The sequence below is a fragment of the Trachemys scripta genome, chromosome 11 (assembly GCF_013100865.1).
Source record: "Trachemys scripta elegans isolate TJP31775 chromosome 11, CAS_Tse_1.0, whole genome shotgun sequence".
Taxonomy (NCBI): domain Eukaryota; kingdom Metazoa; phylum Chordata; order Testudines; family Emydidae; genus Trachemys; species Trachemys scripta.
In genome coordinates, this window is record NC_048308.1 from 17,147,311 (window position 1) to 17,166,472 (window position 19,162).

The following is a 19,162-nucleotide window of genomic DNA, read 5'->3' on the forward strand; positions in this document are numbered from 1 at the left end:
GCAAAGCAAACTTCCTCACCACATGCTCCAGCAGATTACTGACCAAGCTTTCAGGTCAGGACCCCACACTCCCACTCCAAGTCCAACAGCTATTTTCCTTTGTCTACTCTGGTGCAGTGCCAGAGAGAGAAAAGGTGTCTTAGCGTGTCTGCCCTTTCTTTTTATAACTCTGTCCCCCACTTTGAGAAGCATTTTCAGCTGGGAGCAAGGCGACAGGCAATCTAGTAAAGAAAGGAAAACCACGCTATTTCTTTGCTAAGAGCCTAGAGGTAGATTTTTGTCCCTGCTCCCTTCCTTGCCAAAGAATGGCCACTTAGCAGGTAATGGTCTATCAGCCTTGTTGACACCTGGCTGAGGTGTCAGCTTGCCCTTTGTCTCTGAGAAATTGATTTAGCCACTCCGCAGACTTATCTGGGAAATATGTTCATAACTTTACATACAATGTTGCTATGTACATTTTGGCATGATATTATTGATCAACAATTTATGAATTTTTAAATGATACCTCACAAAGCATATCTTGTACATATTACAATAGTGTGTAGTTTCTGAACATAGGGGTATATTCTGTCAATAGGCCTTTTGTTTTAACAGTTTTGGCCATCATATTTATGAAAACAAAAAGGCACATATGTCTCTGAATAGCACATTTAAGTGCAAGCATACAAGAGAGGTAGTGGGATGAAAAGGCAGAAGTAGTGAACCAAATGTTGATTCAATATTTTGAATCCTATAATGGTAACACAAAATTGATACCTTTTGTATCAGTCCAACCTGGGATATATTGTTTCTCAATTCACCTCCTACTAGCCTCTCAAATGAATTTTATTTATAGTGCTCAGAGCAGCTCATGGCTGTCTATGAAAGTGTATATTTTAGAAAGCAATGCCAGAACCTGAAGCTTTTAAATGATTTTCTTCCCTGATACACACCACAATTTTAAAATGACAAAAGTGGCAATGCTGACATTTACAGAAAGCCAAGGATCATAATTTAAAAATAGTATCTAAGTTTACTGTTATCAAGGTCCTTTGCTACCTGTCCTGTTGCAGAGTCCATTTTGCCCTGCACAGCACTTCCTGTTAATTTGTAAGAGACAGTGCTTTATGGGATAATGTGCATGCTGAGTGCAGAATGTCAGACAGACCACCAAAGGTAGCAGAAAGGAACTCAACTTTTTTTTTTTTTTTTTAAATTGTGCTGTCTAATCTTTCAAACCTCTGTTCCTGAACTAGACAAATGGTTTAAGTATGAAACTGCCACATAGGGCTTTTGTTTTTTAAATAGAAAGACCCTGACCTCCTGGTTAACCTAAACTTCCTTTTTGCTGAACATAGAGAAGAGATATTGTCAGCATCAGATTCACTGAGTTTTCTCTTATTACGTGTGACCCATGAATGAAGGGAAGCCAAAGGAGGAGGAGCAGAGGCAGTGGTTATAAAGAGTCCTGGGCCTGAAGATATCCCCCCCCAGCTGTAGATTTTTCTAATAGTCACTAGATCATATCTGAGATTAAGGCCTAGCAGAATCCTACTTAGATGATACAGTCGCTTAATCCTCCAAAGTAATTTCCCCCACACTCATATCTTTGTTCCCTAAGTAGCCTGGGCTGAACTTCTATTCATTTTGCTTACGTATCAGATGTTTCATCCCCATCCACTCTTTAAAAGAACCTTAAAAACCAAATGTTCATCCCTAGACTTTCATAAATGTAAAACAAACAATCATTTGAAATGTAAAAGGTCTAGGTGGTAATCTTAGTCTATTTATCCAGTGCACAATTGTTCTACACAATGTTTTCTACTGCTCAGTGTATTTTCAATTGCATCTAGGAATGTTTTTTTGCCATTTAATTTAGGAGACTATTCCTTACTACGATATGACCGTCAAGATATTTTTCTCACAACATTTATCTTAAAATTTCTCTTCTGTAATTCTCTCTCATTATTCCTAATTATGCCTCTTGTATCATACCATGTCTCTCTCCTTGAGTTTTGTATTCTTCAAAATATATACATTTCTGCCCTACTTTCCCACTGACCATATCTACTTTGGGGTTAATAATGTGGTTCTAAACACAGTTCAGAATAAGTTCAGGCTAATCTGTTTTAGCATACCATTGTGGATGAGGCCAAACTGAGTTTGGAAACCACATTTCCCTAATCTAGAACATAGTTTCTAGACCAGGGATCGGCAACCTTTGGCATGTGCCCCATCAGGGAAAGCCACTGGCGGGCCAGGACGGTTTGTTTACCTGCAGAGTCTGGAGGTTCGGCCAATCGCAGCTCCCACTGGCCGCGGTTTGCCGTTCCAGGCCAATGGGGGCTATGGGAGCGGCGGCCAGCACATCCTTCGGCCTGTGCCACTTCCTGCAGCCCCCTGTTGGCCTGGAACGGTGAACCACAGCCAGTGGGAGCTGCGATCACCCGAACCTGCGGACGCGGCAGCTAAACAAACTGGCCCAGCCTGCCAGGGGCTTTCCCTGACGGTCCACGTGCCAAAGGTTGCTGATCCCTGCAATAGTCACACAGTTAATGACAGAGCCATACTACTGAGAAGAAAGGAGCCTGAGCAGTAGCATGAAGATACTGTCTCTCATCTTGAATGCTCTGAGGCAATGGTTCTCAACCAGGAGAATGTGTACCCCTGGGGGTACACTGAGGTCTTCCAGGAGGTACATCAACTCATCTAGATATTTGCCTAGTTTTACAACAGGCTACATAAAAAGCATTAGCAATGTCAGTACAAACTAAAATTTCATACAGACAATGACTTGTTTATACTGCTCNGTTTGTTTACCTGCAGCATCTGCAGGTTCGGCCGATTGCAGCTCCCATTGGCCGCAGTTTGCCGTTCCAGGAAGCAGCGGCCAGCACATCCCTTGGCCCACGCCGCTTCCTAGAGCCCCCATTGGCCTGGAACGGCGAACCGTGGCCAGTGGGAGCTGTGATCGGCCGGACCTGCAGACGCTGCAGGTAAACAAACCGTCCCGGCCCACCAGCGGCTTTCCCTGATGAGCCGCTAGTGTGACCAGATGACAAGAACAAAATATTGGGGCCGCCACCAAAGCCAAAAAAAAAAAAAAAAAGAAGGGCCCGGGCAAAATGTCGGGACAAATGGTGTCCCGACCGTACAGCAGTCGGGACGCGGGATAAAGAACTAAATATCGGGACAGTCCCGATTGTATCAGGTCACCTTACGAGCCACGTGCCAAAGGTTACCAACCCATGTTCTAGACTGTGTTTAAGTGTCATTTGGCACCAGCCACACTGGCTGGTTAAATAGTGTTTAAAATGAGGTCACCTGAGCTAATATAAAATAAACGTAGTTACATGGTCAGCAAACACAGTTTTAGACCTGGTGTAAGGACTATTTAGTTGTGGTCTAGCCAAGTTGTATGTATTTAGTTCTTTCAGTCTTTCCTAATAAACCAACAACTCCAGTTCCCTAATGATTTTTGTTGCTCATCTCTGAATTATCCCATTCCTCTACATTTTTCTAATAATGAGGTACCCAGAACTAAATACTGTATTCTTGGTGTGATCTCACCACGCCCTCATGCGGTGGGATTATGACTGTTAGCAAAATAATCCTAATGAAGATACATTTCCTGTCATTGCTATCAATGGTTCAGATTCATCAATAGGAGCAACAGTGGGACAGCTAGTGCAGAAAGGGCTTTAGCTGACTCCTAGCATTTTAAGCACCTTGCCATCTAAACCCCACTCAGACCATATCTACATGAACGGAGCTCTTGAAACACTGGTGGCTGCCTGGAGTCCTGTCTATTCTAGCACTCCCAGTACTGCTACCACCAGAGAAACCAAACCATTGAGAGCAATGATAAAATGTTTTAGGGTAAGTTGCTTAGTACAGACAAGGCCTATTGGTCTCTCTGCTCTGTGATGGGATTCCTCTACATAAAATCATATCCCCATACATAAACACACACTGATAGACAAAAAGTCACCAGAGTGTGGGAAACTCTCTCTTCCACTCTCTCTGTGTGTGTTTTGGAATAAAAATTCAGGGTCAGGTTCATGCATAGCCAGTCTGGTGTCCTCTAGTGTAAAGTGAAGCTCCTGCAGAACACTGAAAGCCAGCTTATGAATAGACATGAGCATGACTCAGTGTTTTTGTTCAGTTGCCATTTTGTACAACTACTCAGGGACAGTCAGAAAGGCGACAGAGTAGAAAGAAACTGCCCAAGTGTTAGGTTAAAGAAGGCCAAATAAGCACCTAACTTCAGTCAACTGGAAGTTGGGGCCGGGTTGCTGACTATAGGAAGGGGTGTCGGTGGAGAAGAGATCAAACTTTAACCTTTGACCCTTGTGAGAATTCACTAAAAAATTAAACAATCTTACTAGATTTCAGCTACTCTTCTGAGCGACACTCTTGAGACATGCATTTAATATGCACCAACACCATCTCTCCCTTTACATCACCACCAATTCTTCTTAACTAGCAGGGGAAAGGGAAAAAACATGGCTTCTGTTAAAGACAGAGGTGGGATTTGGGAAGCAGTCAGATGGAAATTGAGGGACCAAGAATTTTTGTGGCATTTGGGGAACTGACAATAGTGAAGACATCTGAGGTGGAAAGAGACGCAGGAGAGTCCATCCTCCTGAAGATCACTAGTTGCATATAATGGACATTAAGACAAGAAAACTGTCTAAGGTGACAGGTTGGTAGGATCTTCCCTAGAATTTCCCCTAGAGTTTTGAAGAATTTAACAGGCCTCTAAACTAGAGACAAGTGAAATCACAGTTACTCCACACTATCTTAGCCTCCCCTCATCTCTTTCGTCTCTGTCCCTTATGTTTGTTTTGGCATTACAGCTTTCCTGGTTTCTCTCTCACTGTGTAAGTCTGCTACAAGTTTTTTCTCCTCAGATGCATTAGCTTGCATTATGGCCAAGTCTAATCTCAATTTGTTATTTCCTGCCAATATTTCTAACTTTAGGTCCCTCCATATTATTTCTCTGTCCTCCTCGGAGTTCACAGCCATTTCCAGTATCTCTAGTGGATTTCATTAGCATGCTGCTTCGCCCCTCTGCCAGATCATCAAAGATTTTAAATAAAAATGGACTCCACAGTACTCCACCAGACTTCTGCTTGCAATTTCACACATTGCCTTTACCACTACCTTTTTTTTTTTTTTTTTAAATGGTCTTTCAATCAACGTTCACATGACAGCATAAGTTCACAAGCAACCTAGTTTTCTGAGTAAGATTTTGAGACCCTACCAAATGCTTTATTAAAATATGAACTGATGAAGGGACTAGTTCAATGAGATGCTGCTGAGTACCTCCAGAGAAGAGAGAGAGAGTGGAGGGTGCTCAGTATCCTACAGTAATTAATCTTGCTGCAAATAAAAACTTCTGTGATAATAATCCAAATTAATCTTAGTTGCTGAAAAGAGGAGATCCGGTGTTCATACAAATCTCTAATTAACTTGATACCAGCACTTTTCAATGAAATGAATGACCACTGATTGTTGGCTTTCCATTCTCTCACATTTGTTTATTGAGAACCTGTGTCATTATTACTTATTACATTAGCAGCTCCAAAGAGGGTGCTGCACATCTCCCAACACAGATAAAAAGACACTATCCTTACCCTGAGGAGTTCACACAAATAGAATTTCAGTGGGGAATCTGGGAAAATAAAAAGGAGGAGCAGTGAAGGAAGAACAGGGCCATATCAATAGATCACACTGTTACTTAGTAAAGGCAAATGCATGATGTGCAGCAGAAGGGTGGTTGTGTTTGGTTTTGTTAAAAAGAGGTTAATAAAACAGGTAGGTGGTTTAGCCAGTCAATTTCTTAAAGCTGACATAGTAGTAGTAGGTATTTAGGAGGAATCTGAATTGTCAGAGGACAGCGGCTCTGTAGATTAGCTTGGGAAAGGTGTTTTATGTGTGGGAAGAAAGCACAGGCAATGTTGTGGGAAAAGCGGACAAACAGTGTCCTTAGGATAGCATTGCTACCTAATATAATGCTGCATGTGAGACATGTATTATAGTACCTAAATTATTTATCAAATTATGTGCCATATTCAAGGCTTCCATCTTATATTTCAAAATTGAGGTCTTATTAAGCTTCTTGGGTTCAAAACACTATATTTGAAAGGAATGCTATTTTTTTTTTTTTTACATTCTCTGAGTTTTCCCTATTTAGTCATCTTGGTATTTCATTAATATCCTATCTGTACATGGCCATTTTCCAGATCCTAAATATTCACCTCCAAATTATTATTGCTCACCATTTTGTGATTTTCAGGAAGGGCCGGTACAATATCTAATTCCTGCTTTATTATTATTTATCTGTATACATGTAAATAAAGATCCCTCCCACACTCCCAAAACTGAAAAATAAGTTAGTTTTTCCTCTGGTTAGGAAACAGCTCTCATTAAGACCATTGCCACTGCTGCTTTGTGGATCAATCAAAGACTGCTTCATCATCCCTTAAACTTTAATCTCACAATTTTTTTTTTGGTTACATAACTGCACCAAAAAACAAAACAATGTAAAACTTCAGAGCCTACAAGTCCACTCAGTCCTACTTCTTGTTCAGCCAATCGCTAAGACAAACAAGTTTGTTTACATTTACAGGAGATAATGCTGTCCTCTTCTTGTTTACAATGTCACCAGAAAGTGAGAACAGACATTTGCCTGGCACTTTTGTAGTCAGCACTGCAAAGTATTTACATGCCAGATATGCTAAACATTAGTATGCCCCTTCATACTTCAACCACCATTCCAGAGGACATGCTTCCATGCTGATGACGCTCATTTAAAAAAAAGTGTTAATTGAATTTGTGACTGAACTCTTTGGGGGAGAATTGTACGTCCCCTGCTCTGTTTTACCTGCATTCTGCCATATATTTCATGTTATGGCAGTCTGGGATGATGACCCAGCACATGTTGTTCATTTTAAGAACACATTCACTGCAGATTTGACAAAAAGCAAAGAATGTACCAATGTGAGATTTCTAAAGACAGCTAAAGCACTTGACCCAAGATTTAAGAATCTGAAGTGCCTTCCAAAATCTGATCGGGACAGGTGTAGAGCATGCTTTCAGAAGTCTAAAAGAGCAACACTCCGATGCGGAAACTACAGAACCCGAACTACCAAAAGAGAAAATCAGCCTTCTGCTAGTGGCATACGACTCAGATAATGAAAATGAACATGCGTCAGTCCGCACTGTTTTGGATTGTTATCAAGCAGAACCCGTCATCAGCATGGACGCATGTCCCCTGGAATGGTGGTTGAAGCATGAAGGGACATATGAATCTTTAGCGCATCTGGCATATAAATATCTTGCGACGCCTGCTACAACAGTGCCATGAGAATGCCTGTTCTCACTTTCAGGTGATATTGTAAACAAGAAATGGTCAGCATTATCTCCTGCAAATGTAAACAAACTTGTTTGTCTGAGCGACTGGCTGAACAAGAAGTAGGACTGAGTGGACTCGCAAGCTCTAAAATTTTACATTGTTTTATTTTTGAATGCAGGTTTTTTGTACATAATTCTATATTTGTAAATTCAACTTTCATGATAAAGAGATTGCATTACAGTACTTGTCTTTGGTGAATTGAAAAATATTATTTCTTGTCTTTTTACAGTGCATACACTTGTAATCAAAATAAATATAGTGAGCACTGTACATTTTGTATTCTGTGTTGTAACTGAAATCAATATATTTGAAAATGTAGAAAATAAAAAATATTTAAATAAATGGTATTCAATTATTAACAGTGCGATTAATTTTTTAAAATCACATGATTAATCACGATTAATATTTTTGATTGCTTGACAGCCCTACTTATCACTTTATTATCTTCTAGATGTTTGCCAATTGATTGCTTAATTATTTGCTCCATTATCTTTCCGGGTACAGAAGTTAAGTTGACTGTCTGTAATTCCTTGGATTGTCCTTATTTCCTTTTTTATAGATCTGCCCTTTTCCAGTCTTCTGGAATGTCTCCCATCTTCCATGATTTTTCAAAGATAATTCCTGATGGCTCAGATTTCTCCTCAGTCAGCTCCTTGAGTATCTAGGATGCATTTCATCAAGCCCTGCATGAAGACATCTAATTTGTCTACATAATTTTTAACTTGTTCTTTCCCTATTTTAGCCTCTTCTGATCCAACCTCATTTTCACTGGCATTCACTATGTTAGACGTCCAATCACCACAAACCTTCTTGGTGAAAACCAAAACAAAAAGGTCATTAAGCACCTCTGCCATTTCCACATTTTCTGTTATTGTTTTTCCCCCTTCCTGGTGTTTGTCCCAAAGACTATAATCTAAATAACTACCATCATTTTTTTTCTTGAATTGTTTGTAAACAAAAGTCATCTGCTCTTTAGAGCAAAACTCTGCATTTGAGTTCTGTTTGAATTTAAAGATTTCTTAGAAATTTTTACATGGGATCCTGGTCATTTAAATGATGTTACAAACAGGAATGACAATTGCTTTGAAGGACCACTGATGAATATACAGTATAATTCTTAGAGGTTTGTGATTCTTCTATTCCCACTATGGCTGCCCATGCTTTTCAGACATATACAATTGAGGATTAGTTCCACAGTGGATCTAACCTTTCATATCTGGGAGCTTGAATTCAAATCTTGACCAAAAACTCAAATTAAAATGAGCTCACTGAGCCACATACATCTCTGACTTACATCCCAAAATGCTTTCGAGTCCTTATTTTGTCATCCAGTATCTCTCTCCTGTATTCATAGAGTACTTTCTTACCTGAATCCTTGGAATTCAATGTCAATCAGACATCTAAGAGGACATGGACACGGTTTAAAATCCATGTACCTTTATATCATGAAACACTGAAATCTTGGTAGGATTTCAATTCAAGTGCATATGTTTAGCACAATTACTACTAGTGCAATAGATTTTCCCCAATGTTATTTATAATGATCAGTTAACATGAGCTCAAAACAATTAACTTAAATCCTGGGGTTCTCATGGATATTTAAGCTTTAATTTGCTGCACTTAACTATGTAACATAACCAGTTCCTTACCCTCAGATCAATTACTCGGTTGTCCAGCCGTGTATCTTGGTTTACAGTAGCTCTTCCTTCCTAAACAGTTGTACAAAAAGTATGTAATGAAAACATATACATACAAAGAAATATATTCCATAGAGTGAAACACACTTTGGTTATAAAGCGTTTGCAGTATTTGCAAATCCAGTGGGAGGACTTCTAATACTATTTTGAGGGGCTTAGTAGAACAATTCAAACAAGAATTGTGGTAGATTCTCTATCTCTGGCAATTTTTTAATCAAGATTTTTTTTTTTTAATTATATGTTCTAGTTCAAAAGCAATTATTTTGGGGAACTTCCATGGCCTGTGTTATACAGGAGGTGAGATTAGATGATCACAATGTTCCCTTCTGGCCTTGTAATCTATGACCAGTTCTTTGTTCCCCCAATGTGATCACAAGTGTTCAAGATGTGGCCTTTCACAATGGATACAACGCATAAACTAGCCTCGAGGACTGCCAAAAGCCTGAAACATGCACAAGTACTTGTTTCAGAATGAGGTCCTGTAACACTAATTGGTAGAACAGAACAGTATCTGCAAATTATGCAGCTCTGACTACCCACTGTACCACAGCAAGTATCACATAGATGAGAAGGTTTCAGGGAACACACAATCTGGATGTAAAGGAAGTTAAATAAAAGTCAAAAAGCAAAAATCACTGCATTAAGAAGTGTTTTCATGTTTTTGCTCAACTACAAATACAATGAAAATTCACAGGTGTGTTAGGGACAAAAGTTTTCACCTCCTCTCCTTCCACCTCAGCTCGAACGGCATCATCCAGCTGCAAAGGCAGTCGGGGCTCAGCCAAACTGATCACATAGATCTGAAAGTGAGACAGTAACAGAAATAGCATAAAACCCAGCTCAAAACAAAAGGGTGATTTACAAAAAGGTATTTCTGGCATAAACATGAAACAGTGTTTGCATAAATCGTTAACTGGAAGCGTGCGAATTTACTCAAAAAGTCAAAAGAGGGAGATGTTTATTTGACTTTATTCTCATGGCTGTACTGGGAACACATAGTATCATTTCTTTCCTCCAAAAAAACAGGAAACAATGAATTTTATATCTTTTTTGGAATAAGCACTTCAAGGAGAGATAGCCTGAAGGTGCCAGCCTAATGATTCATAACTGGGCTTTTGGAACCTGAGAGATCACATCAGTCCTTTTCCCTTCTGAGGAAGATTAGTAAGTGGATACTTATTAAAGTATTATTATATTGGCAATATGGTAGTGGCTAGAGGCCCTGATTAGGAGCCTATTGGACTAGACACTGCACAAACACAGATTAAGACAGTCCCTTAGCTTATCCTCTAAATATACGGTAAGGCATGTATGGACACTTTCATAAGAACCCAGAGCCTGCCTGATTTGCATGATTATTAAAACAAATTTCATGGAACTTTTAGTAAATCTAGGGGCTTTCCTCAATATTCTTGGCTAAAATATACCTCCCCACTGCACCTGTGTAATGTAGTATACATTGACTGGCTGCTGAACTCTACCCATACAAACTACTAAAATGCAGTCATCCTAGGGGTGTAGTTTGTGAAGTGCTTAAGTGTCCTTTTGGTGAAAGATGCCATATAAATATTAAATACCAATTCTATCAAACTGCACTTCCCCAGCCTCAATATGCAAATTATGGGGAATTTAGGTACTCTCTTAAATGTATTTCACAGAACTTTAGAGGGGACATGTATGATGCATAGCTCCTGTGCATCATAGTGAAAACATATGCATTTTTCTGTACTAAAACAAACATCTAAAGAAATTCCTGCCTTACGCTTACAAAGAAAGAGGCAGATCTGTATGGACAGAATTTGCTATTGACAAGAATCAGAACTGGAATTAAAAGCCAATCCTAGCCCAACTGTTCTAGCTATAATCTTCAAAATAGGATTCCAAATGAGGACTTTAAAAAAAAGAGTAGATGGAAACCACAAATTCCTAAAATTGCATGAGTGCGTGTGTAAAAAAAACACCAAACAAAAAACACAAAAGTGCTTCATGTTTACTGTATTAAGCATTTAGGTTTGTTTTAATGCAGTTTACTGTAAGACCAGTCTACAAATCTTATGAACTTTTACTGAAAACATAAATTTGACATTTTTGATAAATTTGTATTAAAAAGGTGTCAGAAATAATTACCCAGGTGCACTATTTGCTTAAAAACATGTTACCCTTTGAACGTGCAGCTCAACATCTTGCTGAGTACAGCCTCCAATTTTCTGATGCACTTTCCTCACAACGCCTTCAACATCCACAATGCTCTCTTTGTTGATGCTGCCAATAGAGATAGCCAGTTTAATAATTTCATCACACTTTTAAGTACTAATTTGGATATCACCCACCAAGAAAACTACATTTTGTACATAATGCTAGAACAATATAACAGACTAGAGCATTTTAGGTAAAGTCATTGTTTGTTTGTATACAAGTATTGAGCTAGCAAGAAGTCTTTGCTAAAAGAAAATTTCCCAGCTGCAAGAAATTAACATTGGGGTAGAGGGTTGGAGAGAAAAGGGGTAATAAATACATTTCTTCAACATTTCAGATTTGATTACTACTACTTCTGTCTGTGAATTGCTTTTTCTTTCTTTTTCTTCAACAAAAAAGAAAAGGGTTGCTCTGTGTACTTGCAACTGAAATGAGGTAGTAACAGATTCCAGAGTCAAACATCTTTTAGGAACAGATTTCAAAGTAGCATGCACTTTTTGCAGGCTGTGGGGTCTAAAATAGTGGTCCCCAAATTACAGAAACACTAAGGTGAGAACTAAATCAATCACCTGCAGGTTTGTTTGTGTTTTTCTGGTGAGCTCAAACAGGAAACTCATTTAAGCTATAACTTAAGATACAAATCCATGTTAATATTATAGTTGTGTGCGTTTGCTTTTGGTAAAAAAAATTAAACTTACACACAGATAGGGAGGCAGATACTAGCCTTCAGAGTCAAAAAGTTGAGGTACTCAAAAGGGACAGAAAAGAAGATAGTTTGCCAAGGCCACTAAGTGCATTCTTCATCTAGACTTCTTGGCCTGCCTTTTGTTGCGTCTGTGATCAGCTTCCCTCTGTTATAGATGATAGATAACATATATTCTTGTGCTATAACTGGCCTATTTTCAGGTACAGGTGAGCTGTGTTAAATGCTTATTTAAATCCAAAGACGCACACCTTCACTTAAATTGTTTGCATTTGTCTATTTTTACTACTGTAATGCCTGCGCCAAGAAAAAAAAAATACTCTTTCTTTCCTTCCAATGCCTATCCTAGATTAAATAAACTTGTCTCAGAGAGAAAGGTAGTTTAGATCCTATTGGTCTATATTAATTTCTCTGCCATTTAATTGGAAGAATAATCTCAAATTGCCAATTCACTTTTTTCCTAAGGTGTAGGCCAAAGGGTCTGTTTTTATTCTGTTCAGTGCTGGTTCTCATCAGCAATATAACTTAAATCTAACCATAAGTTTCTGGATCAATATAAGTTGATGGTGTGACGGGTTGGATCACAGAAACCCCCTTGGGAACTGCCAACTGATGTGCCAAGACTACTTCTGTCCCTGTTTTCCCTGCCAGCTTAGGACTCCAGCACCCTGTCTTGTTGAGCCAGACACGCCAGTCTGCTCCAACACAAACCCAGGGTCTGAACCACGTGCCCCAAAGCTGCAGACTTAACTGAAAGCAACTTACAGAAGTGTTCCTGTCTTTAACACTCAGATGCCCAACTCCCAATGGAGTCTAAACCCCAAATAAATCCGTTTTTCCCTGTATAAAGCTTAATTTGTTCGCCCTCTATAACACTGATAGAGAGATATGGACAGCTGTTCCCCGCCCCCCGCCCCCAGGTATTAATACATACTCTGGGTTAATTAATCAGTAAAAAGTGATTTTATTAAATACAGGAAGTAGGATTCAAGTGGGTCCAAGTAGTGACAGACAGAACAAAATGAATTATCAAGTAAAATAAAATAAAACACGTAAATCTAAGTCTAATACAGTAATAAAACTGAATACAGATAAAATCTCACCCTCCGAGATGTTTCAATAAGTTTCTTTCACAGACTGGATGCCTTCCTAGTCTGGGCACAGTCCTTTCCCCTGGTACAGCCCTTGTCCCAGCTCAGGTGGTAGCTAGGGGATTCCTCATGATGGCTGCCCCCTTTTGTTCTCTTCCACCCATTGATATATCTTTTGCATAAGGTGGGAATCCTTTGTCCCTCTGGGTTCCCACCCCCCTCCTTCTCAATGGAAAAGCACTAGGTTAAAGATGGATTCCAGTTCAGGTGACATGATCACATGTCACTGCAAGACTTCATTACCCACTTGCTAGCACACATGAATACAGGAAGACTTACCAGTAAAACAGAGCCATCTATAGACAATTGTACTGGTTAATGGGAGTCATCAAGATTCCAAACCACCATTAATGGCCCACACTTTGCATAATTACAATAGGCCCTCAGAGTTATATTTCATATTTCTCGTTTCAGATACGAGAGGATACATTTATACAAATAGGATGACCACACTCAGTAGATTATAAGCTTAGTAATACCTTACAAGAGATCTTTTGCATGAAGCACATTGCAGTTACATTATATTCAAACTCATTAGCATATTTTCATAAAAGCATATAGAGTGCAACGTCACAGATGGTTCCGTTTGCTTCAGAAGAGATGTAGCTAAATTTTATATTACCCAGTTAACTTCTAAGAAGTCTACCAAAAGAGAGGATTCAGAACTAGGAAAATACACCTCTACCCCGATATAACACAGTCCTCGGGAGCCAAAAAATCTTACTGCGTTATACGTGAAACCGCGTTATATCCAACTGGCTTTGATCCGCAGTGCACGCAGACCCCCCACCCCACAACGCTGCTTTACCGCGTTATATCCGAATTCGTGTTATATCGGGTCGCGTTATACCGGGGTAGAGGTGTATACACAGAGTTTCCAGATAGTTTTCTGAAGTTCAGATTCTTCATCTTTATTTTTTAGTGTTGTCATACTATGGACAAGTATACTTACAATATTTAATAAACCATATCCAAAAGGATAACTAATTCTACTCTACACACCAAATAATATAAAATGGGTAAGGTGGAAAACAGGTTCTCTGCCATCTAAAAGAACCCGACAATTACCAGTTAAAACAACTCAACCTTGAAAAATACATGCCCTCCCCTTATACCTGCCAAACTCTACTCCACACAATAAACAAAAAAAATATTTCTTAATGTTCTCTGCTAGTTATCAGTTTTTTTAAGTCAGTGATATAGGACAGGAGACAGCAAAAAGGCTTGTTTCCCTTTTCATGTGTCTTTAAAAAAAGAACGACACTACCAACAACTAAAAAGCAGCATTAAGCCATATAGAAAATAAATCCACAGCACATGGTAGCCGTACTCATGGCCATTTCTTAGTCATTTTATATAGACTACTGAAGGTTTTGTCTGGTCCATCCAGTTCTTCAGCTATTTGTGGCAGCAATGGATGTAAAAAGCAAATCAAGACCAATGCTGAGCTTTTCTAAATATTCCACCCTATAATTTTTTTTTTAATAACTAAAACTGAAGCCTAGCTGCAGAGGAGAAGAGAAATTAAGAATATACAAAGAAATTACATATTCAAATAAGATTTTACATGAGATGAACCATCCACGAAGAGATTCAGAAAGACTGTTGTAAAGAACAGGAGCAGCAAAAGAGAAAAGGCTTTTCCACCCGGGCGCAAAAGTATGTAGAAGAACAGAAGTCAATGCTAGATGAACAGAAGGAGCAGGGAGGAAACAAAGAATGAGGAGCAGGGTGAGACATGCTGAAGAAAGTCTTTGGAGATTACACAGACCAGGAGAGCAATTTTAAATGGGATACTTAAATGAATGGGAAGCCAATGGTGTTTTTACAGGCTGAGAGAGTAATTTTTCTTTCTACATGGGAGAAGGGAGGCAGTAACATTCTGGACACGCTAGGGTTTTACAAGCTATGATTTGAGGAGAATGCTATAGCACAGTCAAACTGAAAGGAAAGAGATGAAGACAAATGAGGATTCAGAAGGTCTACCCACAGAAAAGGCTGTAGATGCGATGACAGACCTGAAAATTTGCCCAGATAGTAGAAGGGAGGGAGAAATGAGCAAATTTATAGATATATAATGGAGGCAAATGGATGGTCTGAGTAGAGATGTGGGAGGGTTATGGAGTTATATTAGGCATCTCCTCTTGCCCAAGAAAAATACTTCTGTGTTGGAGTCATTTAAATGGAGGAAACTGAGATGAAGTCACAAGTTTGCTTCAGCAACACAAGCAGAGAATGTGGATATGGAGAAGTCATTAAAGAGAACTAAAGAATCCCTGGTCCTTGTATTTCTACTCTTCCCTTTTTGAAATATTGCTTTACAAAGCACAAAACACCCTTGCTATTAGAGCCAGGTATATGTGGGCATCTCAATGGACAGCAGACACAAGCAAGTTTATTTTAATGAACATAGAGGCCTAGCTTTTATGTTACCATAAGCATTCACATTCATGGTTTTAACTGAAGGCTTCAATACATACAATGTGGATTCCAGTCAAGACTGGAATTTTACAGAATCTGAATTTTTAAACTCAAACTGATTACAGTTGAAAAATCAAAGTGCTAACCGTTGTGTTTCAGTTAACATGAATGACAAATTAGAGAGTGTGATTAATGTCTGAATTCTTGGCTGTTCATTGAACCATCTTCTGTGTAAATTAAAGATTACCATTAAGGTCTTTTCTTATTTAAATGAATCAGTCATTTCTTGATCTGAGAGATTCCAGGTGAAGCAGACATTTAGTAAGTTTCCATCAAAGCACTACCTATTTTAATGTTGTATAGAATTAAATAGTCAAAGATTTCTTTTAAACGGCCTAATTAAAAACCCCTCAATTTTCTAACTGCCTCCCCAGACATTTCTTAAATTCCTTTTTTATAATGTTTTACACAGATCGTTCTTTACATTTTTGTTGATATGATTGTCTCAAGCAGGGGAGCAAGAGCCGGTCTGAAACTCACAAACACGTCTAGCCTCATGCAACTGCCGAGGCGTCTTCCCTGTTAACTTTCATTTAGCCTTCCAACATGCTACTTTCCAACTCCCTATGGATGAAGCTGGGAAGGGAATTGCCATGGTTCTTCTGAGCCTGACCATTGCTGCAGAGAGAGTCAAGCCAGGGATGCGGAATCCCCACTGCCTTTCAGCTCTCTAGAAGTGGAGATTTTCTCCTGGCTTCCTGGTTCCTGAGACAGGCGATACAACTGCTCTAAAGGTCCCACTTCTTTCCCCACTACTTTCTCCTGGCCCTCTATGGAGGCATCTAGTGAGTTGAACAAAGGATTCCCTCCAGGATCTTGCACCTCCTGGTTCTGCTGCACTCCTAGCTCTAGGGAGGAAAAGGGGGAAGAGGCAGGTTGACCCTTGTCTCTTTTGGTCTTATTTTGGAGGAGGGCATCCTTCCTCTCTCTCTGTCTCTCTTCCCCCCAATGGTTTGTCTGTCCCTGCTGCCACCAGGTGCTTTCTGTTCTGTGGTGTCAAATGCACAAAGTTAATATAGTGAAAGGACCAATAAATATTTTGTTTATTTCTTTCATTTTTCGCAATATTAGGGATTACTTGTAACAGTAGGTATAATGTTTTCATACAAGTGTGATTTTCAAATTTGACTTTTTAACAACTGTCAAATTAAAATTTAAAATGGAGGATAACTACATAATGTAAAATTATTACCTCCATTTGAATTTATCACTCCAGAATACCTTTAAAAGCAACAAATCTAGAAGGAGAAGTGGAAGAGGGGAACAGGAAAGAATGGGACACATAGGACTCCCGGTTATGGGAGAGACTGGGGGATCCTGGTATGGCAGAAGAGGGGCATACGCAGCCTCTAATAGGAGGGAGAGAGGGAGGGAGGGAGGAAAGAGGGAGTTCCTATTTAGATCAAAGATCTTAATATTTTGCCATCATTAGCAGATATACACTGGTGTATCTGCCACACATCAGCTGATGCAACAGTAGGAAGATTAACTCTAACCCACAGAATAACAAACTGAAGGAAAGTCCATTAGCTGGTAAGGAAAAACAAAACTGACTGAACTTGTTTAAACTGCATGACTTGTTACTGAAAGAGGTAATGTGCTTGTGATTCATTAGCTATACAACACAGACTGCAACCTAACTTCCTTTCACTGAAGATCAATATTATATAGCTTTGTAACATTTTGAACATTTCTCAACAATATGACCTAAAGCATAAGTGTTATCAGCAATCAAAGCTCTGAGGTGATGAACAATAATGAAAGAGATACTGGAGACTGGTGAACACGACAATTAACTTATCTGAATAATTATCTCATATAGTAGATTTTACAATAATAATTTCACCAATCTAGTTATATGGCCATTTTATACAATTTACCTCTAATGCAACGTTAAGCTAAGACAAATTTTCACAGTGTGTACCACAGTGTAGCTGATAGAAGGTGACGGATTGGGAAGGGTGTTTTTTTTCATGCTTCTGTCCTATGAAAGTATAAACAGTGCAACTATTACAACTAATGTTATTTTGTATTAATCACAACTTCATTCAAGGATCTTAAGGCTAGTCTACAATACAAAGGCTATACAACTATATTGGCAAAAACCCCTTGTGAAGATAGTGTACACCAATAAAACGAGTTATTTTTCTAGTATAGTTAAACCATCTCCGTGAATGACATAGGCTATACCTACAAAAGAACTGTTTTTGCCTGCATAAGCTGCACCTACATGTGTGGGAGGGGGCTGCTGGCATAGCTATGTGGGTTAGGGATGTGGTTTTTTCACATTACTAAACAACACAGCTAGGCCAGCAAAACTTTGTAATGAAGATCTGGCTTTCAAGCACTTTACAAACATTATTTAAGGTAAGCCTGACAAACTCTTGTTAAGTAAGAACTGCAAGCCCCATTATTCAGATGCAGAAACTGACAGGTGAAAGTCACTGAGCTCAATAGAAGAGCTGGGAATAGAACCCACAAGTCCTGGCTCTTAGGTCTTTCCTCTTCCAATTAAACCAACACATGAACCTCATAGGAATTAAAAGTTAATCTTCATATGCACCCATGTTTTTAAAAAATCATCATTCCCTTGTATTGTTAATTTAATAAGGGCACTCCTATTTAAATAGTGAAGTCTGTCCTTTTGATTAGCATAGAATTAGGAGATACTGTTACAGAGAAAAATTGTATTGAGTAACTCCACATGCAACTTACTTCACATTCAGGTTGGTCCACTGTGGTTTTACATAAAAGCAATAAAGTCTATGAAAAACCTAATGACTGCAAAGTAACATTGGCAAGTTCCAGCATTATAATTCTCCAAGCTTAAGGCTAGCATTAAAAGAATTACAACTAGCTAGAGGCAGCAATGGGTCAGTTTTAACATCTTAGTTAATTATATGACTTAATAATGATACATAACCACCACCATACTGGGTCAGACCAATGGTCCATCTAGCCCAGGATCCTGTCTTCCAACAGAGGCCAAGGCCAAGTTCTTCAAACGGAATGAACAGAACAGGCAATCACTGAGTGATCCATCCCCTCTCATCCACTCCCAGCTTCTGGCAGTCAGAAGCTAGGGACACCCAGAGCATGGGGTTGCATCCCCGACCATCTTGGCTAATAGCCATTGAAGGATCTTCCCCCAGGAACTTATCTAGTTCTTTTTTGAACCCAATTATAGTTCTGGCCTTCACAACATCCCCTGGCGATGAGTTCCACAGGTTGACTGTGCATTGTGTGAAGTAGTACTTTCCTTTTGTTTTAAGCCTATTAACCTCATTGGGTGACCCTTTGTTCTTGTGTTATGTGAAGGAGTAAATAATACTTCCTTATTCATTTTCTCAACATCATTTGTGATTTTGTAGATCTCTAGCATATCTACCCCCTTAGCCGTCTCTTTCCCAAGCTGGAAAGTCCCAGTCCTTTAACCTCCCCTCATATGAAAGCTATTCCATAGGCTTAATTTTTGTTGCCCTTCTCTGTACCTTTAATTCTAATTTTTTTATTTTTTATTTTTTTATTTTTAAGA

General features: G+C 39.1%; 1 protein-coding gene across 1 annotated transcript in view; it reads right to left on the reverse strand.

Moving 5' to 3' along the window:
• The window catches only part of DARS1 (aspartyl-tRNA synthetase 1), a 68,983-nt gene that overhangs the window by 21,266 nt on the left and 28,555 nt on the right, over positions 1-19,162 (reverse strand). The window contains exons 5-7 of the mRNA XM_034785732.1: positions 11,256-11,358; positions 9,816-9,896; positions 9,049-9,108 (exon numbers count right to left, since the gene is read on the reverse strand). Of these exons, the coding sequence (XP_034641623.1) occupies positions 9,049-9,108; positions 9,816-9,896; positions 11,256-11,358 (244 nt within the window). The remainder of the gene's footprint in view (positions 1-9,048; positions 9,109-9,815; positions 9,897-11,255; positions 11,359-19,162) is intronic.